Genomic DNA, 24093 nt, shown 5'->3' with positions numbered 1-24093 from the left:
AAGAGTACATATTTTTGCAGCTTCACTTGACACTGACACACTTTTCCATAAAAATGCCTTTTCTTATAACCTTGCTAATAAAGGGTTTAATCCACTGTGTCTCTATTGATCTCACAGATAGGAAATAGTACCAGTTAGTTAGAATCTACATCTCTGTTGTTCTAAGGTTCATTGGTGATCCTACCATGGATATTGTCCTTGACATGCTAGTGATGGAAGCCATATGGTACGGTATAAGGAATGGGTTATGAAGAAAGGAGACAGGGAGTGAAAAACCTTGGCTAAGTAGAGAATACATGATGGAAAGAAACTTAACAAATTATCTCATTTGTTAAGAACCATGTGAGAACTCACATTACAGCAAACCCTTAAAAATATAAGCATTGTCAAAAATCTTTCACTATTAATTCTTTAGTTTATGTCAATTAGAGAATGCATAATAAGTAGCTATAGATGCAATAACTGTGGGAAAGGCATTCATTGATATCTCATACCTTAGATAACATAAGAGAACTCACACAGAACATATGAGTTACCTGTTCCTGCATAACATATTACCCCCTGAAAACTCTGTGGCTTCAAACAACAAACATTTTTATTGATTGTTTTTTGTAAGTCACAGGGTGTATGTGCTCACCAGAGAGAGAAGGCTTACCCCCAGTGGGACAAAGTCATGCCAGAATCCCTTCTTCATTTCTTGACCTTGTTAGGATTTTAGGCATGTACACACTTGCATCTGGTGTGTTTTCCAAGCCACTGGGGTCTGGATTTGATCACATAATGGACCACGTGGGATCCACCTCCCTAATCATCAGTCCACAGGGTTGGCCCGGGCCCGTAATTCTTTGTTATCTAATCATTTCTGCAGGTCAGGAATGGCTTAGCTCTGTAGTTCAGACTCAGGGTCTTCATGAAGTTGCAGTCCAGATGTCAGCTGCATTCATCTGAAATTTTTACTGAAAGTTCAATTCCAAAATGGTTCACTCATGTGCCTGGTATATTAGTGCTGTTTGTTGGCAGAGGACCTTCAGTTCCTAACTGTGTAGAACCCTCCACAGACTGTGTCCTTACCACACTTTATGCTAACAGATTCCTTCCAAAGCAAGTGATCCGAAAGAGCCAATGTAAAAGTCAAACTGTCTTATATGACCCAGACTTGGAAGGACATGTTTTCACTTTTTCCATGTTGTGTTGGTCACACGCACCAATCCTGAAATACTGTAGGAGGAGACTACAGAAGAAAGTAATAGCAGGAGATAGATCACTAGAAGCTGACCTGGAAAGTCTGCCATAAAATCGGTTTAAAAAAAGCCTTCAGCATAACCTCATCCTACTTGTCTAATAAGTATGAAGTAGCATTTAAAAACTGACAGATTAATGCAACTGTAAAGAAACCTTAAAAGTGCAGCCTATATGATAAAGCCTTCAGCTCGAACTCTCACCCTACTGTGTGGGAAAAAAAAAAACACCTACTGAGGATAAACCTGAAAAATGCAATAGGAACGCTTTCAGTGACAGCTCCAGGGAGTCACTTGACAATTCACACCAAGAGAGAACTCTATTAATGTTATCAAAATGAAAAATCCTTCCAGGGACTTGTATCTATTAAGACACACTTGAAAATCACACTAGAGGATAATTTGTACATAAGGAACATTGAAGAGCCTACAACATGAGCATTCCTATTATTAGCATAAGAAAATAATTCAGAGATGGATACCGAACTTGAGCTGTGAAATATTGGTTTCCTTGATTGTAAAGTAAGAGAAAATTTGGACATACTGCAAAGATGAAAAGGATAATGAGAGATTGTTTTGAACCAGAGACCCCAAATTTGTAAAATTTAGAAAAAAAAATTCCTAGGAAAACATAACTTGCCATAACAGACTGAAAGCACAAGGTGGCGCTAGACTATTGGTGTTGGAGCCTCCCAAGTCTATCCAAGAGTTTGCTTTGCAATCTTAAAGAGATATGTATGGGACAGCCCAAGACAGGGGCATCCAGGGTTTGCACCTAAAGCTCATTACATATTGGGTCACTTTCAGGGAGAAGCATAGATGGAGATTTTTTTTAGCAAGAGCATGGAAGTGATGTCAGTACCAATGATGAATATTAGTTAACACTTAGGAAATACACTCTCCATGTGATCTGTGCAATACCCCCAATCAGGTCACTATGTTGTTTTCTGCTTTCAGTTGCTGTGCAGTGCATTTAATGACTTAACAGACACAATATCTCACAATTTCTGGAGACCAGAAGCATGGCACAACTTAGCTAGGTCTCCGGGTCTCATGAAGTGTCCATCAAGGTGTGACCCAGGCTGCATTCATGTGGAGACAACCAGGGGACAATCTGCCTCCAAGCTTCTCCAGGTTATTGGCAGAATTCTTTTCCTGGCAGTAGGAATGACGGCAGCGGCTTCTTACTGGCTCTTGTCTGGAGCCTTCAAGTCCTGAGGGCTGCCATAGTTTGCCACATGGTCCATGCAGAAAAACAGAGAAGTGAATCAAAAACTGGGGAAATGAGAGCAACCGAGGAGAGAGATTAAAGACAAGACAAAATAAAAAGGAAAAAAAGGAGACAAGAGTGGGAGGAAAGACGGAGACAGAGAGGGAAAGATGGGGAAAGTGCCACATAGACAAGACAAAAAGATGGGGTAAGGAGATGGGAAAATAAAGTATGAAAGAGACAAAGAGGGACCAGCAGATGGCTTAGTGATTATATTGCTGGACTCCCATGTAGTCAACCGCGGTTTGAGTCCTGGACCCAGTGGCTTAAAACTCATGCCAGGTGCATGTACATGCATGCCCAAAATCCCAAGAGAACAGAGGAGAAGGGATTGTGGTATGGCCATCCCTCTGGGAGGTGATTTCTCCCTTCCTGTTTGTCTGTCTCTATAGCAAAAAATCACTCTCAAAAAAAGAAAGACAAAGAGAGTGAGCCATGGAAGGTAGAGGGGGTGAGAGGAAGGGGGAAAAAAATAAAACAGAAACACAAATGGAAACATCCAGAACAGCTGACCACGGAGAAAGCACACACAGGAAAAATGGAAAGAAAGAACAGTAGGACATCCTGGAAAAAAAGATGGAGGACCAGTGTTCCCTCAACAGAAGAATAAACTGAGAAGTGAGGGAGATAGTTGCAAGATGAAGAGTTTGTGGGTGTGGGGAGGACCAATGTCACCTCATTTAATCCTCACTGTGGTCATATAAAGTAAGGTCTATCATCTCCAATAATAGAAGGGTAAAGTGAGAAGCATGGGAGATGGTTGTCGGATTGGCTCCCCAGCTGATTTACATCTCCCTGTAGCCACACCCTTGGGTGGTCCTCTCCCATGCTGAGTATGGGCTTGGCCATGTGACTGAATTTGGGTAATAGGGCAGTAGCAGTAACTATTTCTGTTACTGTCTGTCTCTTGAAGAAGAAATAAATACACTTTTAAGAAAATAATATTCTCAGATAATTTATTCAGAATTTTAATATAAACAAGTAATTATCCCATATTTTACATGCAGAATGATTTCAATACCCTTCCTTCCCCCACCCACAAAAAAAAAAAAAAAAAAAACAAATTCTGTACATGGTGCTACTTGGCTCTTGTAGAAAAACATTGAAAAAATATTTGAGCTTTTGGTGGGTTTTGTGTTTCTGAGTTGTTTTCTGCAAAAGCGGTGGCACGTTTGATCCTGCGCTGCTGACAACGCAAGGTTGAGGCCACACAGGCACACAAACGAGCAAGGAGCAGCAACTTTGACGCAAAGTATAAAGACTAAACAAGCCATTCCTGAATTTGTGCATGAACGCACTCACTTTGGGACTATTCCTCCCTTCTCAGTGGGACCAAGAGCCCCAGATTCATGATCTAGTTTTTTACAAGGATTTGTATGGCCCACACTCTGGTGAAAACCGAGTTGGAGGCTGGTTCTGGACCTTGACTATGATCAGACAATGACAGTGATCTCAAAAACACATTGTTTCTCTGTTTCTTGTAGGTCTCTAAGGAATCATTGGCTTTTAGTTGCAGCCCTGAAAATCCATCGCATTCTTTTATGTGTTTCAAAGAACAAGCACCAATCTTTCCTTTCTACCTGCAACCTCACCTCTGGTGTAAATTAATATTCCGAAGAACATTCTGGAAGATATCCTGAAGTAACACCACTCTACATGCACCATTTATATACAACCAGCATTCCTCATTCCCCACCCCCAAGAGAACCATAATTTCCGAAGACCTGAAGGTGCAAGGTGACATCCAAAAGTCATTTAACCCCGAATTTATACCCACCATGAACTATTGATAGAAAAATAATTGTTGGAACTATATCACATTTATTCACTTACCAGGGTGGTCAGCACAGGCCTATTGAACAGTGTTACAATGACTTCAAATAAACATTTCCAAACCCAGTAACTATGTTTCATGGTGGACCATCAGTCCCATTGGGATTTAGTGGAAGATCTCTCCATTAGTTAGCGGCATAGTCCCCAGCAGTCACAGACCCATGCATCAATTCCCACATTTCTTCTCAATTGTGCTCAGCCTGTATCCAGAGAAGCAAACGTTCTTCCCCTTTCTACTAGCTTCAAATGACGGCAACACCCAGGACAGTTCCCAGACACAAACATTTCCTGATGGGTGTTTGACATCACTGATCCAGGGAGAAAATGATGTGTTTGTGTTTGACATCACTGATCCAGGAAGAAAGTGATGTGTTTGATACTCTTCTCTGGGAAGAAAAAACTACTGGGTGGACTTCACCACAGTAATAATCATTTTTAAAAAGGTTTTAATAGTAGTAAGACATCTTTAAAAACAACCAACAAAAAGTGTCCACCTCAGCCAGTTTCGTTGCTTTATTGGAACCCATCACACAAACTCCTAGGACCCTTATGGCTTTAGAGGACCAACGTTCTACTATTATATAGTCAACATTTTTCTGATGCCAAAGGAGGATGGCAAACCAACAGCTGCTTACTCTTTTCATCACGGCAGTAAAAACACCTCAATGAAATTGGTGAAATCCCATTTGTATATGGCAAGTCCAGCACTCTGACTTGGAGTCTCCAAGTCAGGGGGAGAAGGGTGAGTTTGCAAGGGTAGTGCCAACAAGAGCAACAAGGATTGGTGAATATGACAACAGCTCTACTGGCCCTGCCTAGACTTTCACATGAGTTCTCGAAGCCACACAAGGCCAAATAGTATCGGCTTGAGGTTATCCCAACCTCAACACAAGAGTCCAACATTTTGCTGCTAAAAATAGTGCTCAGCACTCTGGTGGGGTCTGGATTAGGATTTCCCAATGCTAGGTGATTGCCTCACTTCCTAATCAGAAAATAAAAGGAGACATTGCATTTAGTGTTTGTGCATGAGATGTCCCATGAAGACGATTCATTCTGTCCTCAAAGAACACCATCAACCTAAATGGGACAGAAATAAATCATCAGAGAGCCCAGGGCAATAGGGATCCTGGCTCTGAACCAAAGCCTGTCATTGCCCCAGTGGGACACCTACCTGTCACCAAAGGAGGTTAGATATCTAACACTGGCCTAGTACTTGATTTATGGTTCGGGAGCTTGATGTCAACAGATACAGGAATTTTTTTTTAAGAAGAAAGATTAGGTAGAGAAGACTATTACCAGCCAGGAGAAAATAATCTATGTTCACAATGAAGGGCCACACTGTCTCCATTCCAACTCCCTCCCTCAAAATTCTTACTGTTCTTGGCATTCAAAATCAGCCAGTACACATTTTCCTTGATTCAGCCTGGATCCCGGTAGAATTCTGAGGTCTCAAAAATGTCCATTATTGAACCACATCCTAACAATACACTGAGGTAGACTGTGCTGGAAAAAAAAAAAAAAGATTATCCCACATTCACCTGTTTATTTTTCTTTGATAAAAATTTACATGCACTCCATTTTTTACAAAAGTGATTTTAGAAGGATTTTATATATTAAAATAAATACTTTTCCCCCTAATATAAGAAAACCTTTCTGAATTAGAAAAATGTGAAAATTGCTGCTATTGTAGTATATGACCACTACAAATTTACTAGGAAAAGAACAAAATACCTAGATCTAAGTTTTGTTTAATTTACGTACAGAACTTCTATGTACAAAATTAATTTGGCAAAAATAATTTCTATATTCTTGCTTCTTGTACCCAATTACTGAGGCTGTCCAGAAATATTTTACATGCTGTAATTTCTCAAATTATATAAATAAGATAGCAACAGACCATTGGGATTTGTGTCTACCTGTGTCCTGCATCAAGAATTAAGAAGGCTCAGGGATTGCCATTACATCTTTATCTCATCCTTAAGCCCACAACTCTTAAGAAAAGAAAGAAGCAATCAAAAACTTGTGAGAAAATGCACTTGGAGGAACCCATGGGTGATGATTTTGAAGAACCAAAGAAGTGAGTTCCACCTGTTCTTTATCGGAGCAGCTGTGGTTCTTTTAGTAGAGAAGATACTGTGAATTCAGGCCCATTTGAAAATTCCTTGTGCTGTGAAGGTCTTTAACAGTTTCTCCTCCAGCCTCTCTTAGAGATTGCAACATCGTGAGCACCTGAGACTTCTGTTCAGGCACCACACGTGGCCAGCTAAGATCACTGGGCACAGAGCAGCTTTTGGGAGTTCAAGACTGAGGCTAGTCGGATGCTCCAAGGGTGGCGGGGACTGAAAGGTATTCTCAGAGCATCTCCCTTGATATTGCTTTAGTGTTCTCAGAGACCATCCATGGTGTTGCTCTTTGGGATCTGATTTGGTTGCATTTGCACAATAACTGCAGGACATGCCCAGGCAAGGAAATACCTCCTGAGATACACATCCAGAACCAAAGGATGAACACAGATGTTCTTGAAGATGGGCTCAGTTCTAGGTTGCTACCAGCTTATCCAAAAAGGAGATTTGTAGAAGACCTTGGTATCTGAACCAGACCATCTATAAAACTCAGTTGCCCACACACTCAACGTGGCCTCGCAATGTCCAAAGGATTAGCAGCTAACGTGGCTTAATTCCCAGACTATGGATGACTTTAAGACCAAAGAGGCCACTTGTGCCTCATTTCCCAACCTACACAGGCAGATCAACCCACAACTCCCTTTCCTCGGGAAATAGTCAATAACTTATGAGGCTAATACCAGAGTTTTGGGGTTTTTTTCTTTTTTTCTTTTTTTTAGAAATTAAATATGTTACAAATATATTCTCAAAACTCTGTCATGTCAGTTTTTTTTTTTTTTACACTTTTTTCCTTTTTTTTTTTTTTTGTCCTGGCTCTGTTTGGTCTTGAAAAGATCCATGATCACTCCAAACTAAAAACTCCCCTCTTGGCTCCCAGAAAACATGTTTTCACCAAAGTGAAGGGAGAGAAGACAACCTGAGGCTAAATTCATGACACAAGAAAACTGTAATGGGCACAGTCTCCCAGTAAATAAGAAGGAAAGAAAGGAGACATGAGCTGGGACACTTGAGAAGAGCAGAAATTTCATGAGCCGATTCCCAAAGTATGAACCTAGCATGAATACTTCACGCGCACACACACACACACCAGTTGCGTCTAACCTTGACACACATACACATGTACACACGTGAACACACACTGGGACTGCAGACCCCTATGGGAAGTATAAAAGCAGCAGCTATTGGTCAATTTGAGGAACTGATTTTGTGAAGAAGAAGAAGAAAAAAAAAAAAATCCTTCAGCCTGGATGAGAAAAACCTTGAAGCCCACCCTACAGAATTTGGAATTCTCCTGAATTCTTCCAGGGTGTCTTTTTTTCTTTCTTTCAGACTATTGTTCCACAAACAAGTTTCAGGTTTTATACCGTAGCTCAGACACCAGCAAAAAAAAAAAAAAAGAAGAAGAAGAAAAGAGGAAAAAAAAATAACACCTTGTAAAAACAGGTGATTTCTTTCAATCTACTACAAAAGCAAAATAATAATAATATTAATAATAAAAGAATATCCTGGTTTGAAACCGTGGTTTCCAAAAGGGCAGCAGCGGGGGGGAAAAAAAAAAAAAAAACAACCCTTCCCCTCTAGGTTCACAGTTAAATCCTCTGACAACCAGTCAAATTGGCAATCATAGAAGTGTGTTTGAAGTCATCGATGAACAGAAATGTGTGGGAACAATCTCTGAGCTCCGTTGGACATTGTGGTAAAGTATGAGAATCCTGAGTTTTCCGGAGGCTTGAAAAAAACACAGAGGAAAGTGAAGGCAGGGACTCCTTCCCCACGCAGGCACTGTTAGGAAGGATTCGACCGAGGCAGGGTCAGAATCCGTCCATTTTTCTTGCCTCCATTCATGTGGGTGTAGGGGATATGCTCTTCATAGTTCCGCTTGAGGCCCAGTGAGGACCCGCCATCCCGGCCCCCCACCTCCTCCCTCTGACAGTGTGAGGACTGGTCCAGGGGGACGCTTTCCATGTCCTCAAATTCCATCTCTAGCTCCTCGCTCTCAGGAGCCTTGTTCTCATCACTGTGGAAGAAGGAAACTTCTGGAAAGCTGGGGTGCAGGTCGTCCTTGAGCAGGTTGACAATCTCCAGGAAGGTCGGTCGCATTTTGGGGTTGAACTGCCAGCACATGCGCATCAGGTCAGTGCTGTGGGGATGGGGGACACATTGTGGGTGAGTCTGGGGATCCAGCCCGGCTGCCCTCCCCCCTAGCCCCTCCAGCTGACACCCGCAGACAAGTGCTCACAACAGATGGTGGCCAGGTGAGCTGGCAATGATCCATGCACAGAGGTTCTTGGAGCGCTGGAAGATGGCCATGGTTTGATCCCAGCCCTGGAGGCTTGCAAACCATGCTAGGGGACCAGCCCATGGTCTGGTATTTACCTGAGCTGGATCCCACATGGCTAACTGTGTGCTTCAAGTGCCATATCCAGTGGCTTGAGAAGCATGCCAGAGGGTGTGTGCGTGCATGCCCCAAATCCCAAAAGCAGGGGGAGGTGGAGGAGAAGGGATTGTGGCATCACCATTCCTCAGGGCAAGGTGCTTTCTCATTTTCCCTCTCTTTATGTCTTTGTCTCTCTCTGGCAAGTGCACACACCCTCTGGCAAATTGAAAAATAAAAATAAAATGCCAGCACATATGCACACATGCCCAGAATTGACAGGACAGAGAGATGGGAGAGAAGGGATTGAGGCATGACCACAACCCATTGGGCAGTGTTCTCTCCCTCTACCACCCCCTCTCTGTCTGTCTCTTGTCTCTCTCTAACAAATACATGCACTCTCTGACACTTAAAAAAATAAAACTTCTTCCTTCTTTCCTCCCCCCCATTCTTTCCTATTCCTTTTTTGGAGGAAGGTATTTTATTCATTCTATAATTATTAGACCATTAATGAGTCTAGATGATTCTCCAAATGTTCAGTGGCTTGTGTGCGTGTTGTCCTTTGGATCCCATAATAAAAATTTTGAACAAAAATATTTTGGGGGGACACATAATACACATGTCTGAAAAAATTTTAGTGTATGAAGAATAAACCATTAAACCTAAGTCTCTCTCTCACACCAGTTCCCTTCTCCCAAGGTAACTACTGCTGCATGCATGTAAATATCAGCACGTGTGTAAGACATAGAATATGGGAACATAAGAATGCATGCAATGGGACCAGCAGGTGGTATGGTGGTTAAGGCACTGGACTCCCACATGGTTGACCATGGCTTGAGTCCTGGCTCCAGCAGCTTGAAATTTATGCTGGTCACGTGTGCGTGTGTGCCCAAAATCCCAGGGGGTGAATGGAGGAGAAGGTGTTGCAGCATGGCCATTCTTGCTGGGGAGTAGTTTCTCACTTTCCTTCTCCCTGTCTCTGTCTCTCTGGCAAGTGTACCCGCCCTATAGCAAAAACCTTAAAAAAATGCATGTAATGATACAATATGCAAACACAAGCGCATAGGTGAAGATGATATGCAAATATAGGTATATAACATGGAAACACAAGCATGCATATAAAGCTATCACATGCAAATACCAGTGTCTTACAAAAATATGCAAACGCAAGCACACATGTAAAGATATTATATGCAAACACAGGCACATATGTAATAAAGGTATTATATGGAAACACAAGCACACACATAGACATACGTGCAAATATATGTGTGCCTGCAAAGCTGTGATACACAAACACTAGCATGCATCTCAAGATATGATATGCAAATACGAGCACATCTTTAAAGAGCAATGTCTATTTAATATCATATATGGCACACCCTTTCTACACTTACACTCTCTCTGGACAATTGTCGGGTTGATCCAGATACCCTCCATCCATGACAAATTTCAACACCTGCTCATTAGACAGCCCCTGGTAAGGCTGTTCGGCCAAGCTGGTGATCTCCCAAAGGACCACACCAAAGGACCTGCCAATGACAATAAAGAGTAGTAAGAAAGAAACCAAAGAACACACACAAACATGCACCCCTCTTTTTGCCTAGAATGTAGTTGGTCAGCTAGTTAAACAATTTAGGCTACAGGTTGTGACTGGCTCTAAGGTTGGTATAAACTGTTAGATGAGGGTAGTGCCATGCAATGGTCCTTGCCTTCCTTTTGTTGGTGGAGAGCCCTTGAGGAAAACAGGCTTCCTTCACCCCCTCTTGCTGGTCACACTAGGGGGCACCTGGAATTCAAGCCCATCCACACACAACTCACCACATGTCAGAAGAAGTAGTGAAGACCCCATCCTTCAGGGATTCTGGTGCCATCCACCGCACAGGGAGCAGACCCTTGCCCCCTTTCCGGTAGTAATCCGTTTCATAGATGTCTCTGGTCATTCCAAAGTCTGCCAACAGACAGTTCATGTGCTCTTAACCCCTCAGCCTGTGGCTGTAGCATCTTCCCTCTTGACTGTTCCACCCTTTGCAGAATCCTTAGAGCTCTGCCCCAGGTGAGAGATCACCTAGGTGGTGGCTGAATCCAGTGGAAATGGATTCTACGGGTATTCATAAGGATGTAGAAGGAGCGGATGGGCTACCATTTAAAGGGAAGGGAAAGGAGGCACCAATTGACAAAGCTACATTCTGGCCTGTAGAATGGGTATCCCATTCTCAGTAACATTTCCTTCCCACCTGTACCCTCACAAGTATCCCTGAGAGAATCTTTGACTTTCTCCAGCCAACCTACCTACTGTTCCCCATGGAAGATGGCCCCACCATCCATCCAGCTAAAAACCCAACTTTGGCCATCCCCTTTCCTCCCAGTCCACATCCAAAGAACAGTCAGTCCTGCCCGCTCTCCTTCCATGCTACTCTCTATTTTGTCTGTTCCCCTATACTGCCCTGGCTCCACCTACTCAACTATAGAATCTTCCTCTCACCCTGACCCTGGCCCTGACAGCCCACTTTCCTCATCACTTCCTGCTTCCCATTTCCAATGTAGGTTAATGTCTTTTGGACATATGGGATCTATGTCCCTCCCTGCTTCCTACCAGCTATGCAGGATAATGTCAAGATCACTTGGCATGACTTGTGAGGCCCTTCTGGGTCTGGTTTCTGCCTCTCTCCTCAGTCTCACATCTCATGCTGTTCTGGACATCTCTGTTTATTTTATTCACAAAACATCAGGCATCCTTCCAGCCTCAGGGATTTTACATGTGCCTTGTCTTCCCCATGGGTGCTCTCACTGAAGTCAACTTCTAATCCTACCAGTCTTGGCTGGAATGTTGCCTCTTTCCGGAGACACCTTCCCTGAAGCTGGCCTCTCCCCCTGGTTTTTCTCTATCATGGAGCTCTTTACTTCCCCAGCGCTCTCTGCTCTGCCCTCATTAATGTGTTCATAGAAGTGTTAACTGTTCTGTTTGTTATCTAGATAGAACAGCACTCGCCAACAGAAGTTTCTAGATTATGGACATGGTCTATATCTAGACTGTCCAATATGGTAGCCACCAGGCTCAGGTGACTGTTGAACACCTCAAATGTGGCTGGTGCAACTGGGTGGACAGAATTTTTACTTTCACTTAACTAAAATTAATTCTGATGTAAATGGTCACACGTGACTATCACGTGCTGGATGGTGCAGATTCAGAGTGGAAGCTGTGCAACAGCGTAGCAACCATAGTGATCAATTCAAGGTTACATCTGTAGCTAGCCCTACACAGTAGACACTTGTCTTTTCTTTAGAAGGGAAGACGTGAGGCCAGCAGATAGCATGGTGGCTAAGGCACTGGACTTCCACATGGCTAACCATGGTTTGAATCCTGGACCTGGTGATTTGCTTTCTCACTTTTGCTTGCTTGCTCGCTCTCTCTCTCTCTCTCTCTCTCTGTCTCCCTCTGGTGAGGGCACATGTCCTATATCAAATGAAAAAATAATAAAAGTAATAATAAATGAAATTCACTAATTCTAAAAAAAAAAAAAGACGAGGTAAATGAGTGAAACAATGAATGCAATTAAATTTCAATCACAGAATCTAGTCTCCATCCCTAATTCTACCCCTTTACACTACCCAAAAAGAGTAACTCTTGATACAACATTTCCCTTCTGAAATCAAACATGGCCTGAGCTGTACATTTCAAAGCAGAGAGAAACGAACCTCCAATTTTGACGGTAAAATCGTGGGCAACCATGCAGTTTCGAGCTGCCAGGTCCCGGTGCACAAACTTCTTGGCATTCAAGTATGCCATCCCATCCGCAATCTCTGCTGCCATCTGGATCATCTCTTGCAGGGTAGGGGGAGGACGACCCGGGTTATTCTGAAATTGAAACATGGGGCTATGTTCAGAGACTCTGGTACCCGCGGTTGGGAGCAGGTGCCCTGCCAGCTATCTAGAGGCAGCTCACCTCAGCTTCAGGCCGCAGAGAACGGAGATAGCTCTTCAGGTCTCCGTGAGCCATCAGCTCCATCACTACCAGTGTCGGCTGGCCCCTGGACACCACCCCCAGGAGGCGGACCTGCAAAGAAAGCACAGAGGTTCTTGGATGAGGATCCATAAGACAATTGCAACTCGTGGCGATCTCCTTGTGTCTACACCACACACATCACACTGTGTAGATAAAGTGTGGTTCCCAGTCTGAGGGAACAAAGAGACCGGCCCACCTACAGCAACAATCTAAAGCAAATCCAGCCCGCTCCATGTCCATGACCCCAGAGACGCCTTCCTACCTCCAGGCCTTTGCATTAGCTGTTCCCTCTGCCTGACTCTCTGCTCCCTCCTGTGTCCACACAGCTCTGTCCCTCACGTCCTTCGAGCCTGCTCAAATACACCTTCCAACCCTCCTTGCCTCTCCTCTTCATTTTTCAGTAGCATTTTCTCCTGACATTCAACATAATAAATGTATCAGGTCTGGAGTCCTTCTCCACCTGCAAGCTCCACAAGGTCAGGAATCTTCTCAAAAGGAGAAGAACAGATTTTAGGTGCCCATAATAGACGTGTAAGGATGAAAGGATTCGGGGCCCAAAGAAAAACAAAAGGTTCATGGTGGGAGCAGAAAGGCAGGAAGAGTTTGTGCTGGCTTTGGAGGTAAAGGGGAAGGAATGAGGGCAGGGAAATGGGAAGACATGGAAGATTCCAGAAAACCACGGAAGAGTACGCAAACAATGAAAGATTCCAAAAACCAATGGAAGATTCCAGAAAGCAATAGGATAGCAATAGAGTGTGGTCTCAGGCAAGAGGGGATAGAATGGGATTGGAAGAGGCCAGCAGGTGGCACGGTGATTGAGGTGCTGGATTCCCATATGGCCGACTGCAGTTTGAGCCCCAAACCTGGTGGTTTGCTTCCTGTTTTTTTTTTTTTCCTCATGTTGCCTCTCCTCTTCATTTTTCAGTAGCATTTTCTCCTGACATTCAACATAATAAATGTATCAGGTCTGGAGTCCTTCTCCACCTGCAAGCTCCACAAGGTCAGGAATCTTCTCAAAAGGAGAAGAACAGATTTTAGGTGCCCATAATAGACGTGTAAGGATGAAAGGATTCGGGGCCCAAAGAAAAACAAAAGGTTCATGGTGGGAGCAGAAAGGCAGGAAGAGTTTGTGCTGGCTTTGGAGGTAAAGGGGAAGGAATGAGGGCAGGGAAATGGGAAGACATGGAAGATTCCAGAAAACCACGGAAGAGTACGCAAACAATGAAAGATTCCAAAAACCAATGGAAGATTCCAGAAAGCAATAGGATAGCAATAGAGTGTGGTCTCAGGCAAGAGGGGATAGAATGGGATTGGAAGAGGCCAGCAGGTGGCACGGTGATTGAGGTGCTGGATTCCCATATGGCCGACTGCAGTTTGAGCCCCAAACCTGGTGGTTTGCTTCCTGTTTTTTTTTTTTTCCTCATGAGTGCACATGCTCTATAGCAAACTAAAATAATAAATACAATATTTTAAAAAGAATGGAATGGGAGAAGGAAGGGACCACCTCCCCACAGCATTAGGATGGGAGACTTAGCGGGGCGTGAGAGGACAGGGGTCTGCATCCAGGGTCCTCTGTCATTCGGTGCGGTAGGAAGAGGTGGAGTGAGGAAAGAGAAGTGAAAGCAAGCTCTCCTCCCCTCCCGACCAGACTCACCACGTGGTGGCAGGTGAACCCCTTCATGACCGACGCCTCGTTGAGGAACTCGATCCGCTCGCGGAGACTGGCTGACTCGTTGACCGTCTTCACCGCCACACGGGTCTCCGCCTCGCCCTTGACAATGTCCCTGGCGTTGCCCTCGTACACCATGCCGAAGGAGCCTTGCCCCAGCTCTCGCAGGAGGGTGATCTTCTCTCGAGGCACCTCCCACTCGTCGGGCACGTACACAGAACAAGGAAATACTACTTCTCACTTATCTACACAGCACCCTCGGCCGATCCTTGGGCGTGCCTAGCCACCTCCCACTAGGAGCCTACCCCCCCCCCGACATTCCCGATGATCCAGGGCCTGGCTGAGCACAGGCCAGGCTGTCATTCTTACGGAGCAAAACCCAACAACAATGGCCCTACCACCCGCCCCATCTGACTCCACTTGTCTTCCCCCGCTCGCCCGTATTGGCTTCTCATTCCCCCCTCCTGGCTTGGACAGCAAGTTTGGACATGGCTCCATTAACTACAGCTGTGGCACAGATTCTCAACCTGTCATCCCGGCCCCAGGGGCCCAGCTGGCTAAATCAGCCCACCCAAATGGGTGCCAAATAGCAGGTGTCCGACTGCTCCCAGTAACGGGGCTTCTGCAGCAGGACAAGCTGGCTCATATGAGCAAGAGGGCTGTCCTCGGCCTCCCCGGGGCATTGCCCTCCCCTGTGCTTGGTGGCGATAGTGAAAGCGGGGTCGCGGGCACCCGCAGGAAAGGAGCTGGTACCCACCATCACTGGCGCTGAGGTACTCGGGGTTTGAAGACGCGTACAGCGGCCCCAGCGGCCCGTCCGGCTGCCTGGAGGACAAACAGGGGGCATGCTGGCTTGAGACTCTCATGGGACTCTGTGGGCCCCCGAAAAGAGGACAAAAGCCTCCGCACACATGTGGTAATTACATGGGCGGCACCCACATCTTCCTGGATACAGTCTAGGGTGCAGGTGGGGACCCGTATGTGAGGTGTGGGAGGTCGAGTGGCCACTTACGTGCGTCCACACGAGAACGCTCACCGCTCCCTGGGTGGCTTTATTATTATTTACAGTTTTATGTGTGACACTTAAAAAGCTGCTTACTCAGTTGTACAGCCAACTCATCCTGGCTGGCAAGAAACAACTGTTCGGTTTTTAGGGAATGGGACCAGCAGGTGGCATGGTGGTTAAAGAGCTGGATTCCTACGTGACCAATCACAGTTCGAGTCCTGAACCCGGTGGCTTGCTTTCTCACTTTCTCTCTGTCTCTCTCTGGCGAACACCCATGCCCTCTAGCAAATAAAAATATAATAATTGGGGCCAGCAGTGGTGTAGTGGTTAAGGTTCTGGACTCCCCAATGACCAGCGGTTCGAGTCCTAGACCCAGCAGCTTGAAACACACCACATGCATGTATGTGTGTGCACAAAATCCTAAGAGGAGAATGGAAGAGAAGGGGCTGCAGCATGGCCATCCCCCTGTGCGGGAATTTCTCACTTTCTCTCTCTGTCTCTACAGCAAGCACACATGCCCTATAGCAAAAAATCTCTCAATAATAATAATAATAATAAAATTAAATAACTTTTTTTTTGGAGAGATTTTTGCTATAGGGTGCGTGCTCTCGCCAGACAGACAGGGAGAGACAGAGAGATAGAAAGTGAGAAATCACCCCCCAGGGGGGATGGCCACGCCACAATCCCTTCTCCTCCATTCTCCTCTCGGGATCTTAGGCACGCATGCACACGCGCCCGGCATGAGTTTAAGTCACTGGGTCCGGGATGCGAACTGCAGTCAACTACATGGAAGTCCAGTGACATAGCCATTACGCTAACTGCTGGTCCCAAACTTTTTTTTTTTTTAATAACATTTCTTAAAAAAAAAAAATTTCAGGAATTTGGAAAGCCAGTTGTTAAATATGACTATCATTAAAAATTAAATTATAGAAGCTAGGCCGTAGCACAGTGTTAACTGGACCCATGTAGGAAGGTCCCGGGTTTTGGACCCAGGACATCCCTGGGCATACTTTGGTATATCCATGATCAAGGTTGGCTGACATTGAGGGTGGCTGTAGCCACGGGGCCCTATAGAAGGTGCCTGTCCCTTTTTTAAAAAATTATTATTTAATTTTATTATTATTATTTTGTTTGCTATAGTATACATACATTCAGTAGAAAGAGAAAGACAGAGAGAGAGAAGGAAAGTGAGAAAGCAAGCCACCAGGTTCGGGACTCGAACTGTAGTCGGCCATGTGGGAGTCCAGCACCCTTTAACCACCACGCCACCTGCCAGCCCCACCTGTCTCTTTCTTACTCTGTCATGGAAGATATAAGTCAATAGACCTTAAAAATTAAATGATAGAGGTTTACTATTGAATAAATTAAATTAAAAGCACAGGTAATACATACTCAAGTCATCACATTCTAATTCTCTATTTTTACAATGATCAGTGTTCTGTAGTTATAATATCTCATTTATTTATTGGGTTATTGGAAAAGTCATGATGCAGTTTTCTGTTTTCCTATGCAAAAATGCATTATGACTTTTCCAATGACCCAATGCATTATTGTACTCATATGGTGAATATTAAATGGTAAGCTTTTATGCATCTCTTCCCAACTCTGTCCTCAGGGACATTATGTCTATAGCTTGAAATTGACCATGGCGGCAATATTGACACCACAGAAATAGGCAAACATTACGAATCAGGATTGGATTTATTATTCTGTTAGTCCAGGCTTGAAAGAAAGTGATGGGAGAAATATTATTAATGAAGATTAAACATAAAAATATGTCATATTGGGCCAGCAAGTGGCATAATGATTACGATAGCTGGATCCTACATGATTTGACTGTGTGGTTGGGTCTCAGACCCAGCAGCTTGAAAAACATGCTGAGAACATCTGCATGTGTGCCCAAAGTCCTGAGAAAAGAATGGAGGAGAAAGGATTGTAGTGTAACCATCCCCCTAAAAGGTGATTTCTCTCTCCCCCTCTCTCTCTTTCTCTATCCCTCTTCAGTAAGTGAATGTGCTCTAGAAAAAAAAAAAAAAGTGTCATTCTATAGTCATGACATTGCAAATGGCACAAAAATAGAAAAAGAAATAAAAACATGTTCGGCTGGTATTCAACAATTATCTGATTCAGCAGAGAAGGTGCTCATAGCATTGATGACCATACATATTTTATTTCATTTTTTGTCTTACTCTTTTTAAAGATTTTATTTGACTTTATTTAGTTAGTTATTTTATTTTGACCAGAGAGGGGAAGAGTGAAGGAGAGAAAGAGAGAGAGACACACACAGAGAGGGAGAGAGAGAAAGGAATCTGCCAGGCCCAGGACTCAAACCACGATCAGTCATGTGGGAGTTCAGTGCTCTTTAACCACCACACCACCTGCTGGCCCCTATTTTTGGGTTACTTTTTAATATGAACTAAAATATCAATCAACGTTGTGTTGGAACTATACTCGTTTGTCCATTACAACCATAGGCTGGCTACTGATAGAAAAGTTGGGGCAAACTAAGAAATGAAAGTATTTACTAAGAATCAACTGGCTAGAGGAAATGTACAATAAAGAGTCCTCTAAATGACAGTACGGTTATTATCTGTGAATTACGTGTTACACGTCCCGGATTGGAAACTATGTGATAAGCTTGGATATTCCTCTGCCCGTATCTGGGTGTGTTGTTTTTCCAGAACACCAGTTGTTAACCATTCACCACCACACCGCCCGCCACCCTTACCTCTTTCTCAGGAATAGATAAATACTTCCAATCACAACACTGAAGAGGAAGACAAAGATGAGGGGGCCAATGATAATTTTGGCAATATTTGATGGGACGTCTACTGAAATAGAATAAGAAAATATATGTTGCACATCAAGATGTGTTTGCATCAAAATTCAGCCCCCAAATCACATCCACGCCAGGAATGGTGAACCGCACTTGTCTTCCCTTCTCTGGTCCCTGAGCCTCTCCTGACTAGTCTCCTGGATCATTATTTCCCAGTGGTCCTGAAATATCATTCAGCTCAATGGGGCCAGCTGGTGAGCTCAGCGGACTTCATTCTGGGAGCACACTGTTGCCCCCAGACCACTGCCCATGGCCGCTGTCTCATGGCCCCACCCAGGACTGGCTTCACAGGTGCGCAATCCAGGCAGTCAGAAAGGCCTTTCATGCTCAGAACGGCCTTGCATTTGGTTTAATGTTCTGCTATTGTCACTTCAGATTCTTGACAATATAATATAATATTTAACATTATATATACATACATATATATATATATAATATTTAAGATTTTTGTGATAGACCAAGTATGCTCCATTTGATTCTTGGGATTTGGGGAATGCATGCACATGCACCCAGAATGTGTTTCAACCCTCCATCTTTGGAATTCTAACCATGAAGTCAGCCATGTGGGATCCAACCACCCTTACCCTCCACACCACCTGTTGGTCCAGTTTTTGATCATTTTTTTCATTACTTATTTTATTTATTTATTTTTAATTCATCACAGACAGAGAGAGAGAAAGTGGGAAAACAAGCCTCCCAGTCTAGGACTCGAATCATGGTCAGCTCTGTAGGAGTCCAGTCCCTTAACCACCACGCCACCTGCTGGCCCCAATTTTTGCTAATTTTTAAGCAAAGAGCTCTATATTCTCAGTTTGCACTGGACTCTCCAGATTACATGCAAAAGGTTTTCAAAAAGTCCATGGAAAATGCATATTTTCGGGGGAAAAAATGCATGGATTTAAAAAAAATTTTGTACTAAAATCGCTCCTACTTTCATTCCATTTCCTCAGGAACTTGAAGTGCCCTCATAGCCAGTCCTAAACCCAACATCACCTTTGGCAAATGTGCTCTGAGGTGTCAGGGGGTCCTGCCTCTCTTCACCGAACTGTGCGAGTATCTAGTTGCCAAGAAGAATAGCAGGCTCAATCAGGGAAAATGCATTTCCTCCAAAAAAAACTTTTTTAAGCTGGCTGGAGGAATGTTTCATGGCCCTTTTCTTTTTCAAACTTCAAGTTCAAGTCATCTTTACTTGTAGTCGTGCATCGCATATTGGTGGGGATGCATCCTGAGAAATGTATCGTGAGGTTCATGTCTCTGCGAACAACACGTAGTGTATTTACACAAACCTAGTTGGTGTCGGCGATATGGAATAGCCCATTGCTCCACCATCGTCTATACAGTCTGTTGTTGACCAAAACATTGGCATGGGACACATGACTGTGTAAACATATCCACGTGCTTGGGCATTCCAAAGCCAAGGGGGAAAAAAAAATGGGTACTGAACAACTGAAGTCTTAACCTGGCTCTTTGAGTGTTTAGCCTTCTGTACTTCTCCCCAACTACTCTCTACAGGGCACCTGACTTGCCCAATGTCAACACCTGCTGCCTACATGTCAAGAATACTTCATGCTCAGCATGCTTTGGTACACCCAAGGTGTGCTTCTACCTCCTCACAGGGAGGACATGATCCGAAGATGCAGATACCAACAGGAACTCCCACGTTCATCAGAGGGGCTCCGTAGCAGTCACTTCATGTTTGTATCGCTAAAACCGCTTTCTACCTCCTGAAGTGGGTCCTGTTACTATCTCTATGAACAGATTAGAAAGTGTAAGCTCAGAGAGAGCAAACATCTTGCCCTGGTCACATAGCAGGAGCCAGTGAGCCCAAAGGTCAAGACCAGGCAGGGCCAGTACCCATAGCTTGCTAGAGACGTTCTCTGTGATGTCCTACCATGATGAGCAACAAGCACAGACCCAACCACTCGAGGTTGCCGCAGAGACTTACAATAGTCTGTAACATAGAAATAGGTGGCTTCAGTCCAGGAGCCATTGCCTGCCAGGGAGGTAGCCCGGACTCTCACGCTGTAGTTCCCTGGTGACAGCCCACGCAGCCTGCAGCCTCGCTCCAGAGCATAATGCTTTCGGGAGACACAGAGATGCAGCTCCTGGAAGGAAGAAGGGATATGGCTGAGCTCTGGGTACCTCAGAGCATCTGTACCAGGCAAAGATGTCACAGCCAGGATCTCCCTCAGAGATGACCCTGAGGCAGTAAAGCACAGAGTATGTCACAGAGGACACTTTGAGAATTGTGGAGTTTTAGAACCATAGGGCATTATGAAGAGGTTATCATTGTGGGTAACACCTAACTTCCTCAGACAGAACACAGATCACGTAACCTAATTCTCACCTCAACCCAAGGCTTAGGGACTATTAGCCTCATGCCAGAGGCAAGGAATCCCAACACGCCATGATATTGAGGCCCTAGGAAAGGTCCCAGATTCATGTCCTGAGGCCTCCCTGCACATGCCAGGCATACATACACGGGCTCATGATCCTGGCTGGCTGAAGCTGGGGGTAGGACTGCAGCACAAAGACCCTATTGTCTTTCTCTCTCTTTCAGAAATGTAGTTTGTGTGCTTTGTTTTTGTTCTTTGTTTTGTTTTTTGTTGTTTTTTTTAATCTATTGTTTTAGCAATTTTGATATATTTTTCTTTTTTCTTTTTTTTAGATTTTTGCCATAGGGTACATGTGCTCACTGAAGAGACAGAAAGGAGGAGGGGGGAGAGAGAGAGAGGAAACGTGAGAAATCATCCCTCAGGGTGTTTTTCAGGCCATTGGGTCGGGGACTCAAACCACCTCGTCACCATGTGGAATCCAGTGCCTTAACCACCACGCCACCTGCTGGCCTGAAATACATGTTTTTATTACAGTTGCCTTCTTTGCACCAGCTAGTACACGTGCTCTATAGTAAAAACAAATCTCTCATCAAAAAAGATTCCGTTAAGGGTACTCCTCTCTCTCTTTCTCTCTCTCTCTCTCTGTCTCACTCATAGGAGAGATAAACAAATCTTTTTAAAAATAAAGTTATCTTAATTCCAAAATGCTATCTTTTGATTTTTTAAAAATCATCACAAAAAGAGTTGGGATCCAAATATCTGGCAAGGGGGGCACTCGGTGCTAGGTCTCTAACTAGAGATGAATGCAGACGTTAGGAAAGACGAGAGTCTCGTGGGGAAATAAGACCATGAAACCTGCCAGTGTTGGGCCAGAACTCTGAAAATTTTCCAAAACAGTTCCCAGCTAGTCGTGTATGCAGAGAACTGGGCTGGAAAATTTAGGGGGCGGGGTGTGGAAAAGAAATCATGTTCAAAGCTCCCGTGTGACAATAACAGCAAGGAAACAAGCTGGCCTGGCCGGGGGCGGCAGCAGGGAGTTCTAGTCCAAAGGTTCTTCCGAGTCAGGATGAGTCACCGAGCTCCACAGATAAGCAAATACAGAAACCAAAGGTAGCCGTGACCCACAGCCAAGGGGAAAGGCATCCTCTCCTGCTGGTCTTTTACCCTGATACCTCGAGAAGAGGGGAGCGAAAAAGGACCATGGTGGAAGGATCTAGAACCTTGGTCAAGCTCTCTCTAGAGACACCAAAATACAAAACCAAAACAATGAAACAAGAGCCAAAACCTGCTCAAGGGTGAATAAGCTCAGTTACATAAAATGTGTGCAAACAGGAGCGGGGGGTGGGGACAAACAAAAAACAACTCCAAAAGATACTGAGACAAAGGACAGGAACACACAATAATGGATGCCGGCAGGTGGCGTGGTGGTTGGAGCACTGGACTCCCACGTGGCCAACCATGACTCAAGCCCCGGACCTGGCAGCTTGCTTTCTCACTTTCTCTCTCTCTCTCTCTCTCTCTCTCTCTCTCTCTCTCTCTCTCTCTCTCTCTGGTGAATTAAAATAATAATAAGTAAAATTATATAAACATTATTTTATTTTTTTAGAGAGTTTTTTTTTGCTATAGGGCATGTGTAGGACAGAAAGTGGGAAATCACCCCCCTAGGGAGGATGGCCACACCATAATCCCAATCCTTTCTCTCCATTCTCCTCTCAGGATTTTGGACACACACACACACACACACACACACACACACACGCCCGACATGAATTTAAGTTGCTGGGTCTGGGACTCGAACCACAATCAACTACATTGGAGCCCAATGATGTAACCATTACACCATCTACCAGTCCCAAAATAGATCATTCATCTTTTTTTTTTTTTTGAGAGGTTTTTGCTATAGGGCGCATGCGCTCGCCAGACAGACAGAGACAGACAGACAGAAAGCAAGAAATCACCCTCCAGGGAGGATGGCCACACCGCAATCCCTTCTCCTCTTGGGATCTTGGGCACGCACGCACACGCGCCCGGCATGAGTTTAAGCCACCGGGTCCAGGACTCAAACTGCAGTCGACTACGTGGGAGGCCAGCGACATAGCCATTACGCTAACTGCTGGTCCCGCAAAATAGATCATTCTTGGGAAAAAAAAAAAGAACATGATGCCCTTTCCAGGAAAGGCATGATCTCTAGAGACAGAGTACCCACCGGTGAGGAAGGGAAGGCAGTAAGGGGACAAGTTACACAAGGTTAAAGATGCTGCACAGCAAAGGCCCTCCAGCTAATGCTGATTTTGTCTATGAAACTAGCAATAAATAAATTACACACACACACACACACACACACACACAACAACAACAACAACCCATCAAATGCTGGAATTCTGTAAATGTGGTAAAATTATACTCTAACAACATACGTTATATATACCAAAAATAAAATTTTTTGAGTGTTTTTTTAATTGCCAGAGAGCATATACACTTGCAGGAGAGAAAGCGAGTCAGAAGGCATGTGAACTTACCAGAGAAAGAGAGAGAGAGAGAGAGAGGAAGAGAGGAAGAGGGAGAAAGCACACCCCCCCCCCGAGGGGTGGTCATGCCACAACCCTGTCTCCATTTCTCCATTGGGTTGGGATCTGGGGCAGGCACGCACACGCACCCAGCACGTTTTCCAAGCCAGCAGGCTGGGATTCAAACCACGGTCAGCCATGTGGGATCCATCTCTGTTAACCATCAGGCTACGGGCTGGCCCTAGTTCTCTTATTTTTAAAGCAAAGTAAGTCTCGTGTCACGTCAGGAGGGACACAAGTGCAGGTAGCCATTATCCAGCTTAGAAGACGCACCTGAAAATCCACATGAGAAACTGAGCCAAGAAGTAAAAGGGGACAAACCGATGGCCTAGTGGTTTACAAAGTCAGACCCCACATGGCTGACTGCCAAGTGTCCATCTCATCCCTGGTGGCTTGAAAAACACACCAGGTACGTGTACAGGTGTGCCCCAAATCCCGACATGATGGAGAAATGGAGGAGAAGGGATTGCAGCATGACCAGACCCCATCGAGAGGGTGCTTTCTCCCCTCCCTCTCTCCGTCTCTCTCTCTCTGTCTCTCTCTCTCTGGTGAGCATATGTGCTCTTTGGCAAAAATAAAAAAAGAAAGGGACATTCATAGGTTGGCATTTCTGACCTAGAAAGCCACGTGTAGAGGTTTTGAGAACTGGCAACACAGCAACTGGTGGGAGACGCATGTGAGCCGGAATTTGAGCAGAAGAAGGAGGGGTACCAAGGACAGCTCAGAAGACATGAGCCCAAGCATTGAGGAGCTTACCTCGTCGCCGTATCGCCGATAACTCACTTCATACAGCACGATCAGACCATTGGGTTCCTTGGGCCCCTGCCACATCAA

The 24093-nt window shown here is 44.7% G+C and overlaps 1 protein-coding gene across 4 annotated transcripts in view; it reads right to left on the bottom strand.

The window, feature by feature from the left end:
- Positions 1 to 3795: 3795 nt before the first annotated feature.
- The window catches only part of INSR (insulin receptor), a gene marked incomplete at its 5' end in the record, with an annotated part of 114834 nt that continues 94536 nt past the window's right edge, over positions 3796 to 24093 (bottom strand). For 2 of the 4 annotated variants that reach the window (XM_014584917.2, XM_014584919.2), the window contains 10 exon segments: positions 3796 to 8604; positions 10236 to 10370; positions 10660 to 10789; positions 12538 to 12697; positions 12786 to 12896; positions 14500 to 14744; positions 15272 to 15339; positions 18249 to 18351; positions 20302 to 20461; positions 24016 to 24093. In XM_014584917.2, the coding sequence (XP_014440403.1) occupies positions 8250 to 8604; positions 10236 to 10370; positions 10660 to 10789; positions 12538 to 12697; positions 12786 to 12896; positions 14500 to 14744; positions 15272 to 15339; positions 18249 to 18351; positions 20302 to 20461; positions 24016 to 24093 (1545 nt within the window). 4 annotated transcript variants of the gene reach the window in all.

The sequence above is a fragment of the Tupaia chinensis genome, unplaced genomic scaffold, assembly GCF_000334495.1.
Source record: "Tupaia chinensis unplaced genomic scaffold, TupChi_1.0 Scaffold148210_1, whole genome shotgun sequence".
In the NCBI taxonomy this organism is placed as follows: Eukaryota; Metazoa; Chordata; class Mammalia; order Scandentia; family Tupaiidae; genus Tupaia; species Tupaia belangeri.
This window is presented reverse-complemented; position numbering and strand designations above follow the sequence as displayed.